The sequence below is a fragment of the Girardinichthys multiradiatus genome, chromosome 20, assembly GCF_021462225.1.
Source record: "Girardinichthys multiradiatus isolate DD_20200921_A chromosome 20, DD_fGirMul_XY1, whole genome shotgun sequence".
NCBI classification, from domain to species: domain Eukaryota; kingdom Metazoa; phylum Chordata; class Actinopteri; order Cyprinodontiformes; family Goodeidae; genus Girardinichthys; species Girardinichthys multiradiatus.
This window is the reverse complement of record NC_061812.1, coordinates 43,781,478-43,801,388: the sequence shown is the minus strand read 5'-3', so window position 1 is coordinate 43,801,388 and position 19,911 is coordinate 43,781,478. Positions and strand designations below refer to the sequence as shown.

Genomic DNA, 19,911 nt, shown 5'->3' with positions numbered 1-19,911 from the left:
AGATGGCCGCTCACACTGAGCCTGGTTCTGCTGGAAGTTTCTTCCTGTTAAAAGAAAGTTTTTCCTCTTCACTGTCGCTACATGCATGCTCAGTATGAGGGATTGCTGCAAAGTCAACGCCAGGGACTGTCCACTGTCGCTACATGCTCATCCAGGAGGAGTGAATGCTGCAAGTCACTGACTGGATGCAATCTGCTGGGTTTCCTTAGATAGAAAAAACTGAATCTGACTGCACTGTTCAATGGTTAGGATTAATTGGAATGTATGTACCTGACTTTTGTGAAGTGCCTTGAGACGACATGTGTTGTGAATTGGTGCTATATAAATAAACTGAATTGAATTGAATAATCCAGTCATCTTGTATGGAGGATCAATTCTGCCATAATTAAGAATACGTACAGAAATAAATAAATGACTCAATAAAATAATTACTGGTTTCAAAAAGTTAGCTAGTCATATAAATTGCTGTGCCATTAAATGCAACAAAAAATTTAAAGGAGCATTTATTCAGTGATTGTTCAATTTATCAGATAAAAATATACACTTAAATTTTAATCTTTAAATGTGCTATTATGCTTATTTTGTATTTAAATCACACATTTTCAATCATATCTTTTTTTCTTGCAATTATTTTTCTTTTGTTTATGTGAATTTCTTGCTGTTGTATTTTTCTAAACCCTTTTATTTTGTTATATTTATTACCACCCAAATTTATTTAAAACATGTTTTTCTGTACAGTATAGAATTCTTCAAATTATTTTACTGCCCTTTTAATTCATAAAGCCTTATATTTTTTTTCTCCTAATATATCCCTCTTGTATTTTCTTTCCCAACGGATTTCCCTGAGCCCATTATTCCCCATCTTTCTTTTTTACATTCTTGGGTCACTGTCTTGTCTTTGCGAATTTGGTGGTGGATAGCGCTGATTGTCGGGATAGTTTACTGTATCATGTTGACTCTAACTGAGACAACTCTTCAGTTTGCAGGAGCACTATGTATTATGGCATTCACGTTTATGGACCCATCTTTAAAATAAAAGCATGACTCGATGACAGACTCTTTTCCCAATCTAACCAGAGAAAAATGTTTTTTAAACTTAAACATTAAATTAGCATATTTAAACCTTTCTAATTATACTTCCTGTAAGATATTCAGATATACGTATTTCAAAATTAAAGCCAGGTAAATAATTCCAGTATTAATCACAATGTTGATAATCGTTTTAAAGTAAACTGTCATCCAACCTTGATTTCTGTCCTGATTAAGAGTTCAGTTTCTATAGATTTTATTCAATATTTTATTCATATTTCATGTGGAATTTTAAATTCCATTTATATGTTTCTGTATGTATTATTTATCATGGCAGGATTGGTCCTCCATAATCCTGCAGACCTGAGATTAGCATTGATCTTCACTGGTTATTAGTTTGCTCTTACATCTTTGTGCTCCAGCTCCTGTTACATTCCTTCTATGGGCACTTATCACAAAGCTGAATGGCTTTATAGGAGCCCTGTTCTTCTCATTCTTCACAATGTTTTCCTCTGGTTTTTCACCACTACAGACATTATTCCTGGGAGGTCATTTTCAATATTGCTGCTGCTTGATGCTGCTGATGTGCAGGGCCACAGTTGGGTCTGCATGCATATACAAGTCCTTCTCAAAATATTAGCATATTGTGATAAAGTTAATTATTTTCCATAATGTCATGATGAAAATTTAACATTCATATATTTTAGATTCATTGCACACTAACTGAAATATTTCAGGTCTTTTATTGTCTTAATACGGATGATTTTGGCATACAGCTCATGAAAACCCAAAATTCCTATCTCACAAAATTAGCATATCATTAAAAGGGTCTCTAAACGAGCTATGAACCTAATAATCTGAATCAACGAATTAACTCTAAACACCTGCAAAAGATTCCTGAGGCCTTTAAAACTCCCAGCCTGGTTCATCACTCAAAACCCCAATCATGGGTAAGACTGCCGACCTGACTGCTGTCCAGAAGGCCACTATTGACACCCTCAAGCAAGAGGCTAAGACACAGAAAGAAATTTCTGAACGAATAGGCTGTTCCCAGAGTGCTGTATCAAGGCACCTCAGTGGGAAGTCTGTGGGAAGGAAAACGTGTGGCAGAAAATGCTGCACAACGAGAAGAGGTGACCGGACCCTGAGGAAGATTGTGGAGAAGGGCCGATTCCAGACCTTGGGGGACCTGCGGAAGCAGTGGACTGAGTCTGGAGTAGAAACATCCAGAGCCACCGTGCACAGGCGTGTGGAGGAAATAGGCTACAGGTGCCGCATTCCCCAGGTCAAGCCACTTTTGAACCAGAAACAGCGGCAGAAGCGCCTGACCTGGGCTACAGAGAAGCAGCACTGGACTGTTGCTCAGTGGTCCAAAGTACTTTTTTCGGATGAAAGCAAATTCTGCATGTCATTCGGAAATCAAGGTGCCAGAGTCTGGAGGAAGACTGGGGAGAAGGAAATGCCAAAATGCCAGAAGTCCAGTGTCAAGTACCCACAGTCAGTGATGGTCTGGGGTGCCGTGTCAGCTGCTGGTGTTGGTCCACTGTGTTTTATCAAGGGCAGGGTCAATGCAGCTAGCTATCAGGAGATTTTGGAGCACTTCATGCTTCCATCTGCTGAAAAGCTTTATGGAGATGAAGATTTCATTTTTCAGCATGACCTGACACCTGCTCACAGTGCCAAAACCACTGGTAAATGGTTTACTGACCATGGTATTACTGTGCTCAATTAGGCTGCCAACTCTCCTGACCTGAACCCCATAGAGAATCTGTGGGATATTGTGAAGAGAACGTTGAGAGACTCAAGACCCAACACTCTGGATGAGCTAAAGGCCGCTATCGAAGCATCCTGGGCCTCCATAAGACCTCAGCAGTGCCACAGGCTGATTGCCTCCATGCCACGCCGCATTGAAGCAGTCATTTCTGCAAAAGGATTCCCGACAAAGTATTGAGTGCATAACTGTACATGATTATTTGAAGATTGACGTTTTTTGTATTAAAAACACTTTTCTTTTTTTGGTCGTATGAAATATGCTAATTTTGTGAGATAGGAATTTTGGGTTTTCACGAGCCGTATTAAGACAATAAAATAACTGAAATATTTCAGTTAGTGTGCAATGCATCTAAAATATATGAATGTTAAATTTTCATCATGACATTATGGAAAATAATGAACTTTATCACAATATGCTAATATTTTGAGAAGGACCTGTAAATGAGACCATCATAGCCTGAGGCAGCCAAACCAACCAGTTGCATGTTTATCAGAAAATGACTCCCCTAACACCGACAAACATATTTTAGATATCAGGAGGAGCAGGAAAGGGTGCTCAAGAATCATGGGTCTCCTAATGATCTGCTACTGGTGTAGAGCTACAGCTTACCAAAAAGCATGTGAGCATGCAGAGAAGCTTGTTAAATGAGAACAGCCCAAGGCTGAGATCCTATGAAAACTTCAGACGCATCAGAAATCACAAGCCATCTCATTTTGTATGATGAGCTGATTGAAAGTGAAGCAGCAATCTTATGTAAGCCCTGGGGGGTTGGAGTGGAGTGGAGTGGAGTTTTTATTCTTATGTTTCACAGTTGTTTCTTTGGGGAACTTTTAATGAATTAGGTGGTTTTTTGATCCCATAGATTTAGAGATGCACTCAGTCTTATCCCTGGTTTATACTTATTTCTGGTTTTCTTTAAGATTTGACTTGCCAATTACAATTTAGGAGGATAATGAAGGACTGTTACACAGAAAAAGAGAAAAATATGTACTGCAGGTTCCTTGATAGACGTGGGTATGCATCCAACAGAAAAAAATAATCACAAATGGTCAGAGTTGCATTTAATGAAAAATACAAAACATTTTTTTTCAGCATTTGACCTGATGATCGTCAATCAGAGCCAATCAACGAAAAATTGGCTGACACCAGTCGCCGCTGTTAGATTGGTGAAAATCTACTGAGATCGGCATAGGTCCGCATTTCAGACTTTTTGGATCTTAACAAATTCCTATGAGAGCAGGGTATTTAGAGGCTTTGTACTTTCATCAGTGTACTGAGACACTAAGTGGCTCAACCACACTTAATTAGCCTCATCTCTATGGCACACCGCAGCCTTTTGGTCAAATTAATCTTCTCAGGTTAATGCCCGGCGCTCCCTCCATCGTCTCTGACAGGAGGGAGAATACTTCGCTAAAAGAGGAATCCTGTTCGCAGCCATAGCTAATGAACTTGATTAATTAAAGGGAGACTCTTCCTAATTAAGGTCGTATTCTGCTTGATCCAGCTATGACCCTGTAAAAAAGGGGGGAAACGGTGGCACTAATGAGACATTTACCAAAGAGAAGATCAGAGCTCCATTTATTTGGGCACATTGATTTATTTGATAGCGTCATAATTAGTGATTTAATTAGTTTGGTTCTGTGGAGAGAGGAAAACAGCCACAAAAAATATCATCTGTTCAGTCAGTGAAGTAATTTCTGTCTTTGTCCTCCAGGTTAATGGGAAGGACCTCTCAAAAGCCACCCATGAGCAAGCAGTGGAGGCTTTCCGCACCGCCAAGGAGCCCATCATGGTTCAGGTTCTACGCCGGGCCCCTTACCCCCAACTGGTTGCCCCCATTGCAGAGACCCTGGTGTCGGACATCAGCACCCAGACCGATATCACTCTCCAGCATATCATGGCTCTCACCAAGCTGCCTCCCTCTTCACCCCCAATTACGGAGCTGGAGGAGTATCTGCTGCCAGAAGGGTGAGTACAGTAGCTGATAGCGTTGCATTGCAGTTTTGTGGGAACCTCCGAACGATCAAAGACCGCATTCAGTCATGGCCTTGGCATAGATCATTCTTCCTCTCAGTTAATCATCTTTATCTTTTTGCATAAAATTAGGAGTTTTCCAGATTGAACCAGGGAAATTTCTTCACCGCAGCTGTATGTGCAGCTGAAAATCAAGTCTGTATGTAAAGCATATATACATACAGATGGGACATAGTTGCTGACACCCCTGGTAAAGATGTGTAAAAAACCTTTGAATATTGTTTTCTTCAATTGCAGTAGCATAATCTCACTACCAACTGTAGGAAAATCTGACCTTTTATTTAGGAACTTTTATTAGGGCAGCACTTAGTCTTCTCCCAGAACATTTAATAAATTCGGTGGGTACACAGAGAGAGATCTTTAACTATACTGTTTTTTTTGCACAATCTTTCAAGATCATCCAGGCTCTTGTTTCCTCCTTTGCTCTCTTCTCTTCAGCTCACCACAAAGGTTTTCTGTCTGGGGACTGAGATGAAAATGGAAGATGGTTGGGGCAGATATAATCATGTAATTTCTTACTAATCTTTATCTAAATTTTTTATTAATCTCAGGAACGTCCATCAAAGTTCTTGCTGTTGGTTTGTGTCTTTATAGACCTAAAGTGGTCTGGGTTCTTAGTTTGAATGCACTTTGTGAAAAAGAAAAGCAGATTTTGCAGCTTTTGACCTTATGATCATCAATCTGATCTAATCAACGAAAGATCATCTGATTCCTAGATCTGCATTGATCTGTAGTAGATTTCCATTTGTTAAACCATCTCCATTTAGCTATATATTTTGGGCCATTATCTTGTTGGAAGATACCATCAATCCAGTTATTAGTTTATTAGGGAAGGCATTTTTATTTTAAATCTCCTGGTATTGTAAATAGTCCCCGATGCCATGCACTACAACAGTATCACTATCCCTAAGAAATAGGCCCTCAGAATCACAGTTTCTTCACCATACTTAACAGGGGATATAAGATGGTGTTCCATACATTCATCTTGTTTCCCGCCAAGCTAACATGCACTGTTAATTACTGGAGAATTGGGTCACAGTCTGAACAGTGCACACAGTTGCAGAATGTGTCTGTAGAGCATTGCTAACTTTGCAAGTTTAAGTTAGTGACGGTCAGACAGAAAGGATTTTTTTTTTCTTGGCATGCTTCCTAAAAATTCAGTTGGCATGTAGATAACATCTAGTGGTTGTTATGGAGACTTGGTATCCCCAAGATGTCAGTCACTCTTTGCTGCATTTCAACATTGAGCTCTTGAGATTTTTCTCCACATCCATTTACCCTCCTGGCTTCTGTAAGGGGTGGCAAGATAAATAAGGGTCCTTGTCAAATCTGCCCGTGTCTGTATGTATAAGTAGTAAAGTTACAAAAGACACAAAGCAGAAATGCCTGTACTGGAAAAGGTTACTTAGTTAAGCTTACTGAGGCGGCCCAGATGTGTTGCCATAAACCAAGCCCTCTGCTTCCAGGATCAGCCTAATGATTCACTTAAATAAAACCGTAAGGAAGATCTGGCGAAGAGGACAAATAAAATCTGAACTGTGCTCTGCCAGCTCCATATCATCATACCAGATGCTGTGCTGGCTGATAACATGTTTGAACATTGACACCTTCCATTACCTCAAGATTGCTTTGCAATGTTTAGCTGGCAGTTGCTTCTTTGGAAGATAAAGTTGTTGCTGCTGTGACAGCACTCCAGCCTGCCTTTTATAGCACAGGGCCGTTTTAGGTCTCTCTGGAGCTTTTAACTGAAACCGGCCCACCTGGAACATGATTTACAGTCTCAGAGGTCCTCAAAGCAATCTGCCAGATCTTTCTTTTTTGGGGGGTTTTGACATGGTGCCTTGACAAAGCTGTAGGCACAATGCTTTTTAATGTTGAATACAAAATGTATCCTCATCTGGTCCAACATGTAAATGGCTAAACATTTCTTACATTGTGCGTGCGAGAATATTATATACATATCTGAAAGAAGTATTTTTATTAAAACCCTAATAAACCCTAAAATATGGACACAGTGTATTGCAAATGCAAAATGAAAGTAACAGGATTTTCCACAGATTTTCTAAATGTGATAGGCCAACACAAAGTTATGCATAACTGTGAGGTGAAAACATGCTTGTCAAAAAGTTTTCCAAATGCATATCTAGTGTGAATTAGTATTCAGCCTCCTTTAATGTATACATAAAACATAATACATAAAATCCAGTAAAACCCATGAAATAAAAACATAAACAGGCCTGTTCAAATCTTGCCATGACGATGGGGGCAAAATGTGGGAGAAGGGGCTCTGGGACCTTTTGGCATTCATGGAAAACACTGGAGAGCACCCTGAACATAGCATACTGATGATAAAGCATGGTGTTTGCAGCATCATGCTGTGGGGATACTCTTTTTCTTTAAGGACAGGGAAGCTGATCAGAGGTAATGGGGCAAATCTTGGTAATAAAACTGTTAGAGACTGCAGAAACGCTAAATACAGACATATACCCAGAGCTGTATGTGGTTTGGATCAAAGCATATTCATGTGTTAAATTGGCCCAGTTAATACCCAAATCTCAGTTCAGACAAGACTCTATGGCAAGGTCTGAAATCTGATGTTCACAGGCATTTCATCTAACCTGGTGGAGCTTGAGCTATTTTACAAAGAAGAATGTGCAAACATTTAGGATTGAATGCAGGGGTGGGAGAGCAAAAGTGGCTTGATTAGAAATGTTGCCACACTTTTCAGATTTTATTTGTAAAAGAGAAAAATGAAAAGCATGCAGCCTTTTCCTTCCACTTCACAGGGATGCACATCTTTGAGTCCAAGAGGTCACAGGGGTCAGCAACCCTTTCACTCCTAAGAGCCATTTTTGCCTCCACTCTATTTTCTTGAGGCACCAAACCTATTCTACACTTGAAAAAAACACACTCAGCTACAAACAAAAGTCACCCCCAGGATTTAACAAAGCAAATAGGTAAGAACCTCGCATTGGATAACTACTGCATGGATGATTATGTTTCAGTGGGCAACTAATCCAGTGAGTAGCTTGTTATTCCTTCATTACACAAGTACGTCAACGGACAGATCCAGTGGCCATAGAAAAGATCTTAATCTGCTTCAGAATTATTATTCAAATTATTTGCATGTGAAGAAAAAGCATCAGGAGATTGCTAAAGGTTCCTAGATTGGAATATGAAGTTTATAAAAAAAAATGGGGAGGACAGTGGGGATCCTCATCTTCGTGGAAGAAATGTGGTCAGAAATTTTTTTTTTATGAACGTTTAGTGAAATCAAGCAGAGCTTATTTATTTATGTGTGTATTTCCACACACACAATGTGAAGGGAACTTAAGGGACTGGGACTAAACGGCTGTGTAGCCTTAGGAAAACTAGGTCAGTTAGGCTAATCGGGAAAAAAAGGCTTACATTTGTTGGGGAGCATAAAGATTGGCACTGGAGCATTGGAACGTCATGTGGTTTTATAAGTCCGGATTTGTCCTGAGAGGCACCCATCATGCCCAGTGTCTACTGTCTAAACATCCGAGGACAGTGCCATGATCTGGGGTTGATGCAGTTGGTCAGGTCTAGATTCAGCAACGTCTTGTGCCCAACGAATGAGGTCAGCTGAATTTTTGGATTTGCTCTCTTATATCCAGTGAATGATGGTTTCTTTCTCTGCCAAGAGACTGCACATGAGAATTAGCTTATGCCATAATCTGGTACAATATACTGTCCCTTTTAAATAAAGTTTATTTATTTTATTATGATCGTTTTAGAGAACACCAGTGAAGTCACAAAGAGTGAGTGTTATAGTCTGAGGGAAAATGTTCCTGCCCATCACCGGAGATGACGGCTGCTCCGAGGCACATTCGAATGACAGTTCCTCTCATTTATAATTGCATATTCCCAAAATGCTACTCCTCTTTCTGTGTGTGTGTGTGTGTGTGTGTGTGTGTGTGTGTGTGTGTGTGCGTGTGCGTGTGCGTGTGTGTGTGTGTGTGTGACATCACAGCTGCAAGACCCTAAGTATACATGCATTTTGGCGGCAGGAAATTGCCTTTAATTAATAATAGTGATTTCTTTAATTGATTTCAGAGTCAAATCAACAATACAGCATGCTAATTTGTGATTAGCCTCTGGGCGTAGCTTCAGTATATCAGATTTGAGAGTGATTTCCTTCCTGATGGCTCCGCCTCTACATGTCATTTAGTTTTTAGACCCTGGGGTAAAATGAAATCCAAATACATTAAAGGGTTTCTATGTTTTTGGCTCCTTTGTGAAGCATGTCCTTAAATTACTTTTTACTATTTTCGGATTTATCTCACTCTCTCGCTCTCTTTTATCAGCCCTCCTCCGGAGCACACGTACTTCGACCCCAACGATTTCCTGGAGGGCATCCAACAGGAGATGGAGCGTGAGGGGCTGGAATATGAGGTAAAACATCATCTCCATTTAGATTTTTCTGCTGCTTTATCAACGAGGAGGCATGAGGCCAGAGGTGGACCTGAGGTCAAACAAACCAGCTGTTTTTTTTGTTTTTTAGTTTTTTAGTGGCAACCACATGTCCTGGTGCGGTCACTGCTAATTATTGACAAGACTGGAGATGCTGTTTTATTTTCAGCAGACACACAATGGTGACATCATTAGTTATTACTGACAGGAACCTGGTCTCATGCAGGAAAGAGGAGGCTTGTCAGATAATTAGATGGCACATATAACAGGGCCACAATGATGGATCTTATGGAGCTAACAGTTGCTGGATAAGTCTATGAACTGGTGCTGTTCACCTTTGGTGACCTTTGACAACATTGACCCCCACTAGTTACTGCTAAAAAACAGCATTAGTTCAAATTACTAAATTTTGCTTGTTTCTTATTGTTGGCAAAAAGTTGGACTTTTTATAAGTTGCTGTAACAAAATTAGATTTTTTGTGTGTTTTGGTCTTACAACAGATTAAATAAAGCAAATGTCACATGTTCCTGAACTTTGTTTTGCAATGTAGTTTTCCAGTTTAAACTCCTGTTTTCTTCTTGTTTTTCTGTGCTGACTAGTGTATTAAAAAACTATAAATTAGGTTACAACCACAAACTTCAATGCATATTATTGGTATTGGTAATGGACTGAAACAAGTGACATAAAAGTTTGAAGTGAAATGGAAATTATAGATTCTTTACTAAGTTTTGGGGGGTTTTTTTCAAATGAAAGTCTAAGTAGTCTGTGGTGTATTTTGTTGTTGTGTATTTAGCCTCTTTAACTCTGATACTCCTAAATAATTCATCATTGAAACATGGAAAGAGTGTTGCACAACTGCAAAGCTAACAAGACATGGCCGCCTTCCTAACCTGAAATGGTGGAAAAGGAAAGAATTAATCCGAGAAGCAGTCATGAGGCCCATGGTAGCTTTGGAGGAGCTGTAAAGCATCCCTGCTCTGGTAGAAGTCTGATGACGGGACAATTTTTGTGTTGCAGTCCACAAATCTGGCTTCCTTGGAGAAAGTAGCAAGAAGAAGGTCTTTGTTGAAAGGACGCCATAAAACGTTTGCCACAAGTCATGTCGGGACCACAGCAAACATGTGCAAGAAGGTGATGATGCCAGAATGAAACTGTTTGCCCCACATGCAAACATGCCCTTGTGGCATAAAACTAACACCGTACATAATCCTTGAACGTAGCATTCCCACCATGAAACATAGTGGTGGCAGCAACATGCTGTGGGGAGCTGGGTCAGGGAAGCTGGAAACATGGAGGGAGCTACAATGGAATGGTGTAGAACAAGGCTTATTCATGTGTTACAGTGGCCCAATCATAGTCCAGATCAATTGAAAATTTGTGGCAAGGCTTCAAAATTGATGTTCCCAGATGTAAATGTCCAAAGTTGGTAGATATGCCCGAAAAGACTAGCTGCCGACTGTGGCTTATTGTTTCAGGAAAAAACAAGAAAGCTATAAAAAAGTTCCAATTAGGAAAAACCAATTGGAATGCCTCTGAAATAGGAAGTCTGGCAATTCCTGAACTCCAAAATTGAGAAGCAAAAGTAATAAATTGGTTATTTGCAGTGATGATGCCTTGTATCCCATTAAATTGGTGGCAGTCCTAGTACTGTACAACCTGTTTAGTTAGCATGCTGTCTGACTTCATCATCTAGCAAATCCCACTTGTTTTTGGGTTTGAATAGGGTTGCAAGTTAAGTTAGGTTCCACGTCAATTTCAGAGCCGAGGTCTGAGGCAACATGAAACATTACGACCGACTCTGGGCCAAGAACTGGGTATAACTTCATTTTCATCAGTGCATTGAGCTACCGCTTAGGGTTTTCAGGTGGTACCCCTCCCAGAGCTCGCCCTTTGGCCTCAGAGACCAGTGCTGCTCGTAACTTTATCTGGATCTGTGAGATTACAGGTGTTGACAAGTGAAAAACCGTGCTTTGGCCGTCTGCAGTTCACTGCATCATTTCTCATGCTGTCAGCGGGCCTCTAAGAAAAGCCGATGGCCTCCCCGCATCCAGCTGAAAGATTCATTACAGTGATTGATAGATCTGTGTTGCTCTCTGCCCCCATTGTGTGGTCAATACATTTACTTTGTCCAGAAACACACTTGCGCTCCCAGCTATTTTTCTCCTCCATCTTTGTAAAAATAAGTAATTTCAGGTTTAATTTGTGTCTATCCAGGAAGTGGATCTGTATCGAGCTAACATCCAAGACAAACTCGGCCTGACCATCTGTTACAGGACTGATGATGAGGATGAGGCTGGGATCTACATAAGTGAGGTAAATGCTGCAGGGATGTGCTCAGATCTGCTTTACCACTTAGCGAATGACAAAAAACTGGGCTTGTCAGCAGGAATAATCTTGCTTTAACTCACAGTCAAACAAACCTGTTCCTTTAGATTGATCCAAACAGCATCGCTGCAAAGGATGGCCGAATCAGAGAAGGGGACAAAATCATACAGGTAGGAGTTACACACATAATGCTTGAAACTTTAGTTGGTTTGGGTTCAACCTCAAATAATTAAAGTAAATTTTTATGTCTATCAAGATCAATGGTGTTGAGATTCAAAATCGAGAAGATGCGGTGGCGCTGCTGACCAGTGAGGGCAACCAGAACATCTCTCTGCTGGTGGCCCGACCAGAGATCCAGGTAATAAGCATGTCAGGATATGTATACCTTTGGTGGAGGTAGGAAGTGGTGTGTGGCCCTGACTGGTGACTAGTTAAAGTAAAAAAGCTGTAGTTTTTCTGACCGGTAAATGCGTTTGACCTACACAATGCCAGCTTGCAATAAGAGCAAAACTCTTTAGTGTGAATGTTGTTACTACAAGAAGATGACTCAAATTTACCTGTTTTTAGTTTCAAAAAGATGTTTAGAATGAAAGTAGAAGAAGCACAGAGGTGAATGAAGCTATTTATAAGCAAATTACAACATGTCAAGACATGTATGTGGTTTATTCAGGCTAGCAATGAGAGTAAGAATTTTCGAAGATAACAGGAAGGCTGAATGGAGGACAACAAAGTTGTCATCCTTGTTCAGCCATTAACTTCTGTTAACTTGCTGGATTTAAGGGTCTTCTGTTCAGACTATTGTCATGCTAGCCATGCTAATCACAGTAATCGCTAATACAGGTCCTTCTCAAAATATTGGCATATTGTGATAAAGTTAATTATTTTCCATAATGTCATGATGAAAATTTAACATTCATATATTTTAGATTCATTGCACACTAACTGAAATATTCCAGGTCTTTTATTGTCTTAATGCGGATGATTTTGGCATACAGCTCAGGAAAACCCAAAATTCCTATCTCACAAAATTAGCATATTTCATCCGACCAATAAAAGAAAGGTGTTTTTAATACAAAAAACGTCAACCTTCAAATAATCATGTACAGTTATGCACTCAATACTTGGTCGGGAATCCTTTTGCAGAAATGACTGCTTCAGTGCGGCGTGGCATGGAGGCAATCAGCCTGTGGCACTGCTGAGGTCTTATGGAGGCCCAGGATGCTTCAATAGCGGCCTTTAGCTCATCCAGACTGTTGGGTCTTGAGTCTCTCAACGTTCTCTTCACAATATCCCACAGATTCTCTATGGGGTTCAGGTCAGGAGAGTTGGCAGGCCAATTGAGCACAGTGATACCATGGTCAGTAAACCATTTACCAGTGGTTTTGGCACTGTGAGCAGGTGCCAGGTCGTGCTGACAAATGAAATCTTCATCTCAAAAAAGCTTTTCAGCAGATGGAAGCATGAAGTGCTCCAAAATCTCCTGATAGCTAGCTGCATTGACCCTGCCCTTGATAAAACACAGTGGACCAACACCAGCAGCTGACACGGCACCCCGGACCATCACTGACTGTGGGTACTTGACACTGGACTTCTGGCATTTTGGCATTTCCTTCTCCCCAGTCTTCCTCCAGACTCTGGCACCTTGATTTCCGAATGACATGCAGAATTTGCTTTCATCCGAAAAAAGTACTTTGGACCACTGAGCAACTGTCCAGTGCTGCTTTTCTGTAGCCCAGGTCTGGGGAATGCGGCACCTGTAGCCCATTTCCTGCACACGCCTGTGCACGGTGGCTCTGGATGTTTCTACTCCAGACTCAGTCCACTGCTTCCGCAGGTCCCCCAAGGTCTGGAATCGGCCCTTCTCCACAATCTTCCTCAGGGTCCGGTCACCTCTTCTCGTTGTGCAGCATTTTCTGCTACACGTTTTCCTTCCCACAGACTTCCCACTGAGGTGCCTTGATACAGCACTCTGGGAACAGCCTATTCGTTCAGAAATTTCTTTCTGTGTCTTAGCCTCTTGCTTGAGGGTGTCAATAGTGGCCTTCTGGACAGCAGTCAGGTCGGCAGTCTTACCCATGATTGGGGTTTTGAGTGATGAACCGGGCTGGGAGTTTTAATGGCCTCAGGAATCTTTTGCAGGTGTTTAGAGTTAACTCGTTGATTCAGATGATTAGGTTCATAGCTCGTTTAGAGACCCTTTTAATGATATGCTAATTTTTTGAGATAGGAATTTTGGGTTTTCATGAGCTGTATGCCAAAATCATCCGTATTAAGACAATAAAAGACCTGAAATATTTCAGTTAGTGTGCAATGAATCTAAAATATATGAATGTTAAATTTTCATCATGACATTATGGAAAATAATGAATTTTATCACAATATGCTAATATTTTGAGAAGGACCTGTATAATATGCTAAAAACAAAAGTCATAATCATTTTATCTTTTAAAATAGTAAAACCCTGTTTTACAGCGAAAGATCTGGAATCTATCACAAAAATTTGACCAGTACATGTCTAGTTGAAATCCAACTGAAGATTTTAAAAAGAAAACTGATATCAATCAAGATGTATAATTTTTTCTGTGTCGACAAACAGGCCTGGTATATCAGAAGCTGTCCATATGCCCCTTTGTTGTCATTTTTTATTTTTTATTTTACATTTTTGCAGTTTCGTATTTGTATCTAATAAGACATCTCTCCTCCGCTGTCTATGGTGTCCCAGCTGGACGAGGGCTGGATGGATGATGACAGGAATGACTTCCTGGATGACCTCCACATGGACATGCTGGAGCAGCAACACCATCAGGCCATGCAGTTCACTGCCAGCATGCTGGAGCAGGTACTCGCATATGCAGACTGACACACACACACATATGTTCACAGCATGCTGAGCAGGAAGACACACAATCAATCTGAGTTGCTGATGTTCAACTGATTTCAGTTTTTTGTTTTTGTTATCACAAGACAAAGTAGATGTTTGTGCTGACAAATAAAACTTTAAAAACAGAAACTAGTTTCATACATTAATATTTGTAGATAAAATTAATAGACTGCTGCTCATAAATAATGGTCTTGTCTTCTATGCATCATATGCATTTATTTTACAGGATCTTTGCATTTTCTTTGTAGGAAATACCTAAAACACATAAAATTCTGTAAGGGAAAAAGTATCTGACATAAAAGAGAAATTCTCAGAGCTCAATCAGGCCTAAAGTGTTACTAAAACCAAATCTGGAAAACAATACAAGACATATTACATAATTTAATTATTTCTTCAACAAAAGCGCCAAAGCCAGTTTGAAGAAATGTGTTTGGAAACAAAGGTCACCTTGGAATTAAAGGTTTAAACTGCAGCCAGGTTTCCAGAATAGTGTCTCCATCCCCGTCAAGGTTTTCTGATCATCATTAGGATTGAGCATCTACCACAACAGCTGAATGTTTGTCAGTTTACTAGTCTGGAGCTTTCCAGCGTGTGTTAACACAACGCCATGGTGGAAAGACATCAGCAATGACCTTAGAGAGGCACTTGTTGCTGACGATCAATCTGGTATGAGTCAAAAGAATCAGAATCAGAATCAGAAAAGCTTTATTGCCAAGTACGTTTTTGGACATACAAGGAATTTGTTTTGGCGTAGTCGGTGCAATACAGTACAAATTAAACAGTATAAACATATCTACAATATAATATAAATATATGTGCACAGTTTTAAGTGAGTGAGAGTAAATATAGAGCACTATAAGATGCAAGAGCAATACAACAGTGCAGGTGATCATTGTGCAAGTAAAGCAGTGCAAGTAAAGCAGGAGTCCAAGCTGAGCGTTAATGTAACGCATAGAGTTACAAGTTACAAGTGTCCTGTCAGCAAAAAAAGGGGGGGTGTGGAGGAATGGGACAGTGTCAGGGTGGTTTCCGGGCTTTGTTAACCAGGCTGGTGGCAGATGGGAAAAAACTGTTCTTGTGGCGTGAGGTTTTGGTCCGGATGGACCGCAGCCTCCTGCCAGAGGGGAGAGTCTCAAAGAGTCTGTGACCGGGGTGGGAGGGATCAGCCAGAATCTTCCCTGCCCGCTTCAGGGTCCTGGAGGTGTACAGTTCCTGGAGCGACAGTAGACTGCAGCCAATCACCTTCTCAGCAGACCGAATGACACGCTGCAGCCTGACCTTATCCTTGGCTGTAGCAGCGGCGTACCAGATGGTGATGGAGGAGGTGAGGATGGACTCAATGATGGCTGTGTAGAAGTGCACCATCATAGTCTTTGGCAGGTTGAATTTCTTCAGCTGCCGCAGGAAGAACATCCTCTGCTGGGCTTTCTTGATGAGGGAGCTGATGTTTGGCTCCCACTTGAGATCCTGGGAGATGATGGTTCCCAGGAAGCGGAAAGATTCCACAGTGTCAATTGTGGAGTCACAGAGGGTGATGGGGGCAGGTGGGGCTGGGTTCTGCCTGAAGTCCACAACCATCTCCACTGTCTTTAGAGCGTTGAGCTCAAGGTTGTTCTGGCTGCACCAGTCCAACAGATGGTCCACCTCCCATCTGTACGCAGACTCATCACCATCAGAGATGAGTCCGATCAGGGTGGTGTCGTCCGCAAACTTCAGAAGCTTGACAGACTGGTGACTGGAGGTGCAGTCCATCGCTGAGCAGTTTGGAGTCCATTATTCTAAAGTGGCAAACGTTGAAAATTGAGAATGATTAAGCTACGGATCTTCCCTAAACTGGCTAAGCCCTCAGGTTCATTGTAAGGTCAAACCATTTACCGGTCACAGAAAATGTAAAAGCACCCAAGAGCTACATGTCAGGCCCTGCAAAGGTATATTTAGAGAAAAATAGATATGGCTTGTTTGGCAGAGATATGGATGAAGGATCTTTTTTCTAAAAATACAACTTTTCAAACCGTACAGCTTTGGACAAAGTTCTTCAGACTAACAAGACCACAATAATCACATTTAGAGGAAACCTAGAAAACACATTAGAACACCTCACACCAGCTGCTAAGCACAGTGGTGGAAGGTTGATTATTTTTCCTGTTTTTGCAGCTACAGGGCCTTTGGACAGATGACAGATGTAGATGTTTGACCACTATGCACAAATCCATGTGTGCTGAAAATCAAATCCAGCATACCATCCCAAATACCTCAGCCCAATTATTAAGCACAGTGGTGGAGGGGTAATGATTTGGGCTTGTTCAGGAGACACAGGGTTTTGGCACATTGCAGCTATTCAGTTGACCATGAACTCATCCGTAAACCAAAGTATTTTACAGTCATATGTGAGGCCATTTGTGACAACTGAAGCTTTGCATTAATTTGGTCATGCTTCATAATGGTCCAATTGATCCAAAAATGTTCAACAAATGTACAACAGAATAGTTAAAATAGATGGTTGAAAAAAATCATCCCTTAATTAAGACTGAATAGTTGAAATAGAAACATAGGAGAGCTTCGACGTAAACAGATATCCTAGAACTTTGCTAAACTTAAACAAAAAAAGTAGGCCAGTTAGTTAAAGGTGTTGTAGATGATTGTACAAAGTATTAAATCTTAATTTAGTCATTTAAATTAACTGTTCTCTGAAAATATGGATGTTGGTGTGCAGCTGAGTTTGGATATCTAAGTTTAAGACCTCGTATGGAAGATCCGACAACTATCAATCTACTCTGTTGTGTCTTTTCGCAGAAAAAGCATGAGGAGGACGGGGGCACCACAGACACCGCCACGTTGCTCTCCAATCACCATGAAAAAGACAGCGGCGTTGGGCGCACGGACGAGAGCACCCGAAACGACGAGAGCTCCGAGCAAGAGAACCTCGGCGACGACCAGACAACCACAGCTTCCAACACGCTGGGCAGCTGCAGGAAGCTGACCTACAGCCATGATACCCTCGGCAGCACCGACCTGCCCTTCAGCGGCGAGTCGTTCATCTCCGCAGACTACGCTGATGCCGACTTCCTGGGCATCCCGGCCGACGAGTGCGAGCGCTTTCGAGAGCTCCTGGAGCTGAAGTGTCAGATGAGGAGCAGCGGCGCTCAGGGCCTGTTCAGCCTGGCCGCCGGGGGGGCCGAAGGTCAGACAGAGGAGGGCGTGGACAAGGAACTGGAGTTACTCAATGAGGAGCTGCGCAGCATCGAGCTGGAGTGCCTAAACATCGTTCGCGCCCACAAGATGCAGCAGCTGAGGGAGCAGTTCAGAGAGTCGTGGATGCTCCACAACAGCGGCTTCCGCAACTACAACACAAGCATAGACGCTCGTCGCCATGAGCTGTCAGACATCACAGAGCTGCCTGAGAAATCAGATAAGGACAGCTCGAGTGCCTACAACACAGGCGAAAGCTGCCGCAGCACTCCTCTCACTTTGGAACTCTCTCCAGATAATTCCCTCCGTCGAGGAGCAGAGAACCAGGGTGCAGCCGGTCCATCTGGGTCCAGCAGCTCCAATGGCAAGATACAGAAGCCCCTCCTGTCCCCTGTGCCGGAAGCCTGTGGCCCCAGCAGGAGCAAAGGCTCCTCTAAGGACCCAGACGGAGAGCTGCAGGCTGAGAGCAAGGAAGGGAAGCTGAGAGAGTCGAGTAAGGGTGGACGGAGCTTTCAGCCACATTCCCCTTACAAGCATGCTCACATCCCTGCCCACGCCCAGCACTACCAAAGCTACATGCAGCTGATCCAGCAGAAATCTGCTGTTGAATATGCCCAGAGCCAGATTAGCCTGGTTAGCATGTGCCGGGACCCAGTTAGCCCCAGCGACCATGAGCCCAAGATGGAGTGGAAGGTGAAGATTCGCAGCGACGGCACAAGGTACATCACGAAGCGACCCGTCCGGGACAGGCTGCTGAGGGAGCGCGCCCTCCGCATCCACGAGGAGCGCAGCGGCATGACCACAGACGACGACGCCATCAGCGAGCTGAAGATGGGCCGCTATTGGAGCAAGGAGGAACGGAAGCAGCATGCCGTGCGAGCCAAGGAGCAGAAGCAGCGCCGTGAGTTCATGAAGCAGAGCCGAGTGGACTGCCTGAAGGAGCAGAGCGCCGCAGAGGACAAGGAGCCCAACATCATCGAACTCAGCCACAAAAAGATGATGAAAAAGAGAAACAAGAAAATATTCGACAACTGGATGACCATCCAGGAACTGCTGACCCACGGAACCAAGTCACCAGACGGGACCAGGGTTTATAACTCGCTCCTGTCTGTGACAACGGTGTGAGTCCTGCACCGAGGCGGCAGTGGAGCGGTGTGTACATAAGACGTTACCAGCTGGGGCAGAGAGAGCTGCCACAAACATGTGGTGATGTGTAAATAGGAAATCAGGAAAGCTTTTGAGGATGATTGATTTCATTCACTGCAGCACGGGGGTCTATGAAAATATGGTTGGGCTTCACTGAATGGGACTGTGCTGCTGTAAAATAATGATTTTAAAACCATTGTCCAGTAACCTTTTCTACCCTTCTATTTTTGGAAACAAAACTGCAATATTTGATTTGTTGAAAGGTTTTGAATGTCTATAAAGAACGTGTGCCGTACTCTACCAGTCAGCATTTACAACATTTACATTTTGTTTGTACTATATTATTATTTTATAATATTATATATATATCTAGATATAGATATATATCTATATCTAGATATATCTAGATCTAGATATATATCTATATCTAGATATAGATATATATCTATATCTATATCTAGATATAGATATAGATATAGATATAGATATACACTGCTGAAAAAAATAAAGGGAACATTCAAATAACACATCCTAGATCTGAAAGAAAGAAATATTCTCATTGAATACTTTGTTCTGTACAAAGCTGAATGTGCTGACAACAAAATCACACAAAAATCATCAATGGAAATCAAATTTATTAACCAATGGAGGCCTGGATTTGGAGTCACACACAAAATTAAAGTGGAGAAACACACTACAGGCTGATCCAACTTTGATGTAATGTCCTTAAAACAAGTCAAAATGAGGCTCAGTATTGTGTGTGGCCTCCACGTGCCTGTATGACCTCCCTACAACGCCTGGGCATGCTCCTGATGAGACGGTGGATGGTGGTCTCCTGAGGGATCTTCTCCCAGACCTGGACTAAAGCATCCACCAACTCCTGGACAGTCTGTAGTGCAACGTGACGTTGGTGGATGGAGCGAGACATGATGTCCCAGATGTGCTCCATCGGATTCAGGTCTGGGGAACGGGCGGGCCAGTCCATAGCTTCAATGTCTTCATCTTGCAGGAACTGCTGACACACTCCAGCCACATGAGGTCTAGCATTATCCTGCATTAGGAGGAACCCAGGGCCGACCGCACCAGCATATGGTCTCAT

The 19,911-nt window shown here is 42.1% G+C and overlaps 1 protein-coding gene across 2 annotated transcripts in view; it reads left to right on the top strand.

Annotated features, from left to right (window-relative positions):
• pdzrn3b (PDZ domain containing RING finger 3b) overlaps positions 1-19,246 on the top strand; it is a 153,833-nt gene extending 134,587 nt beyond the window's left edge. For both annotated transcript variants that reach the window (XM_047346302.1, XM_047346303.1), the window contains 7 exons: positions 4,518-4,771; positions 9,166-9,253; positions 11,486-11,584; positions 11,704-11,766; positions 11,853-11,954; positions 14,319-14,435; positions 17,271-19,246. In XM_047346302.1, the coding sequence (XP_047202258.1) occupies positions 4,518-4,771; positions 9,166-9,253; positions 11,486-11,584; positions 11,704-11,766; positions 11,853-11,954; positions 14,319-14,435; positions 17,271-18,791 (2,244 nt within the window). In that variant the 3' untranslated portion in view covers positions 18,792-19,246. The remainder of the gene's footprint in view (positions 1-4,517; positions 4,772-9,165; positions 9,254-11,485; positions 11,585-11,703; positions 11,767-11,852; positions 11,955-14,318; positions 14,436-17,270) is intronic.
• Positions 19,247-19,911: the final 665 nt, after the last annotated feature.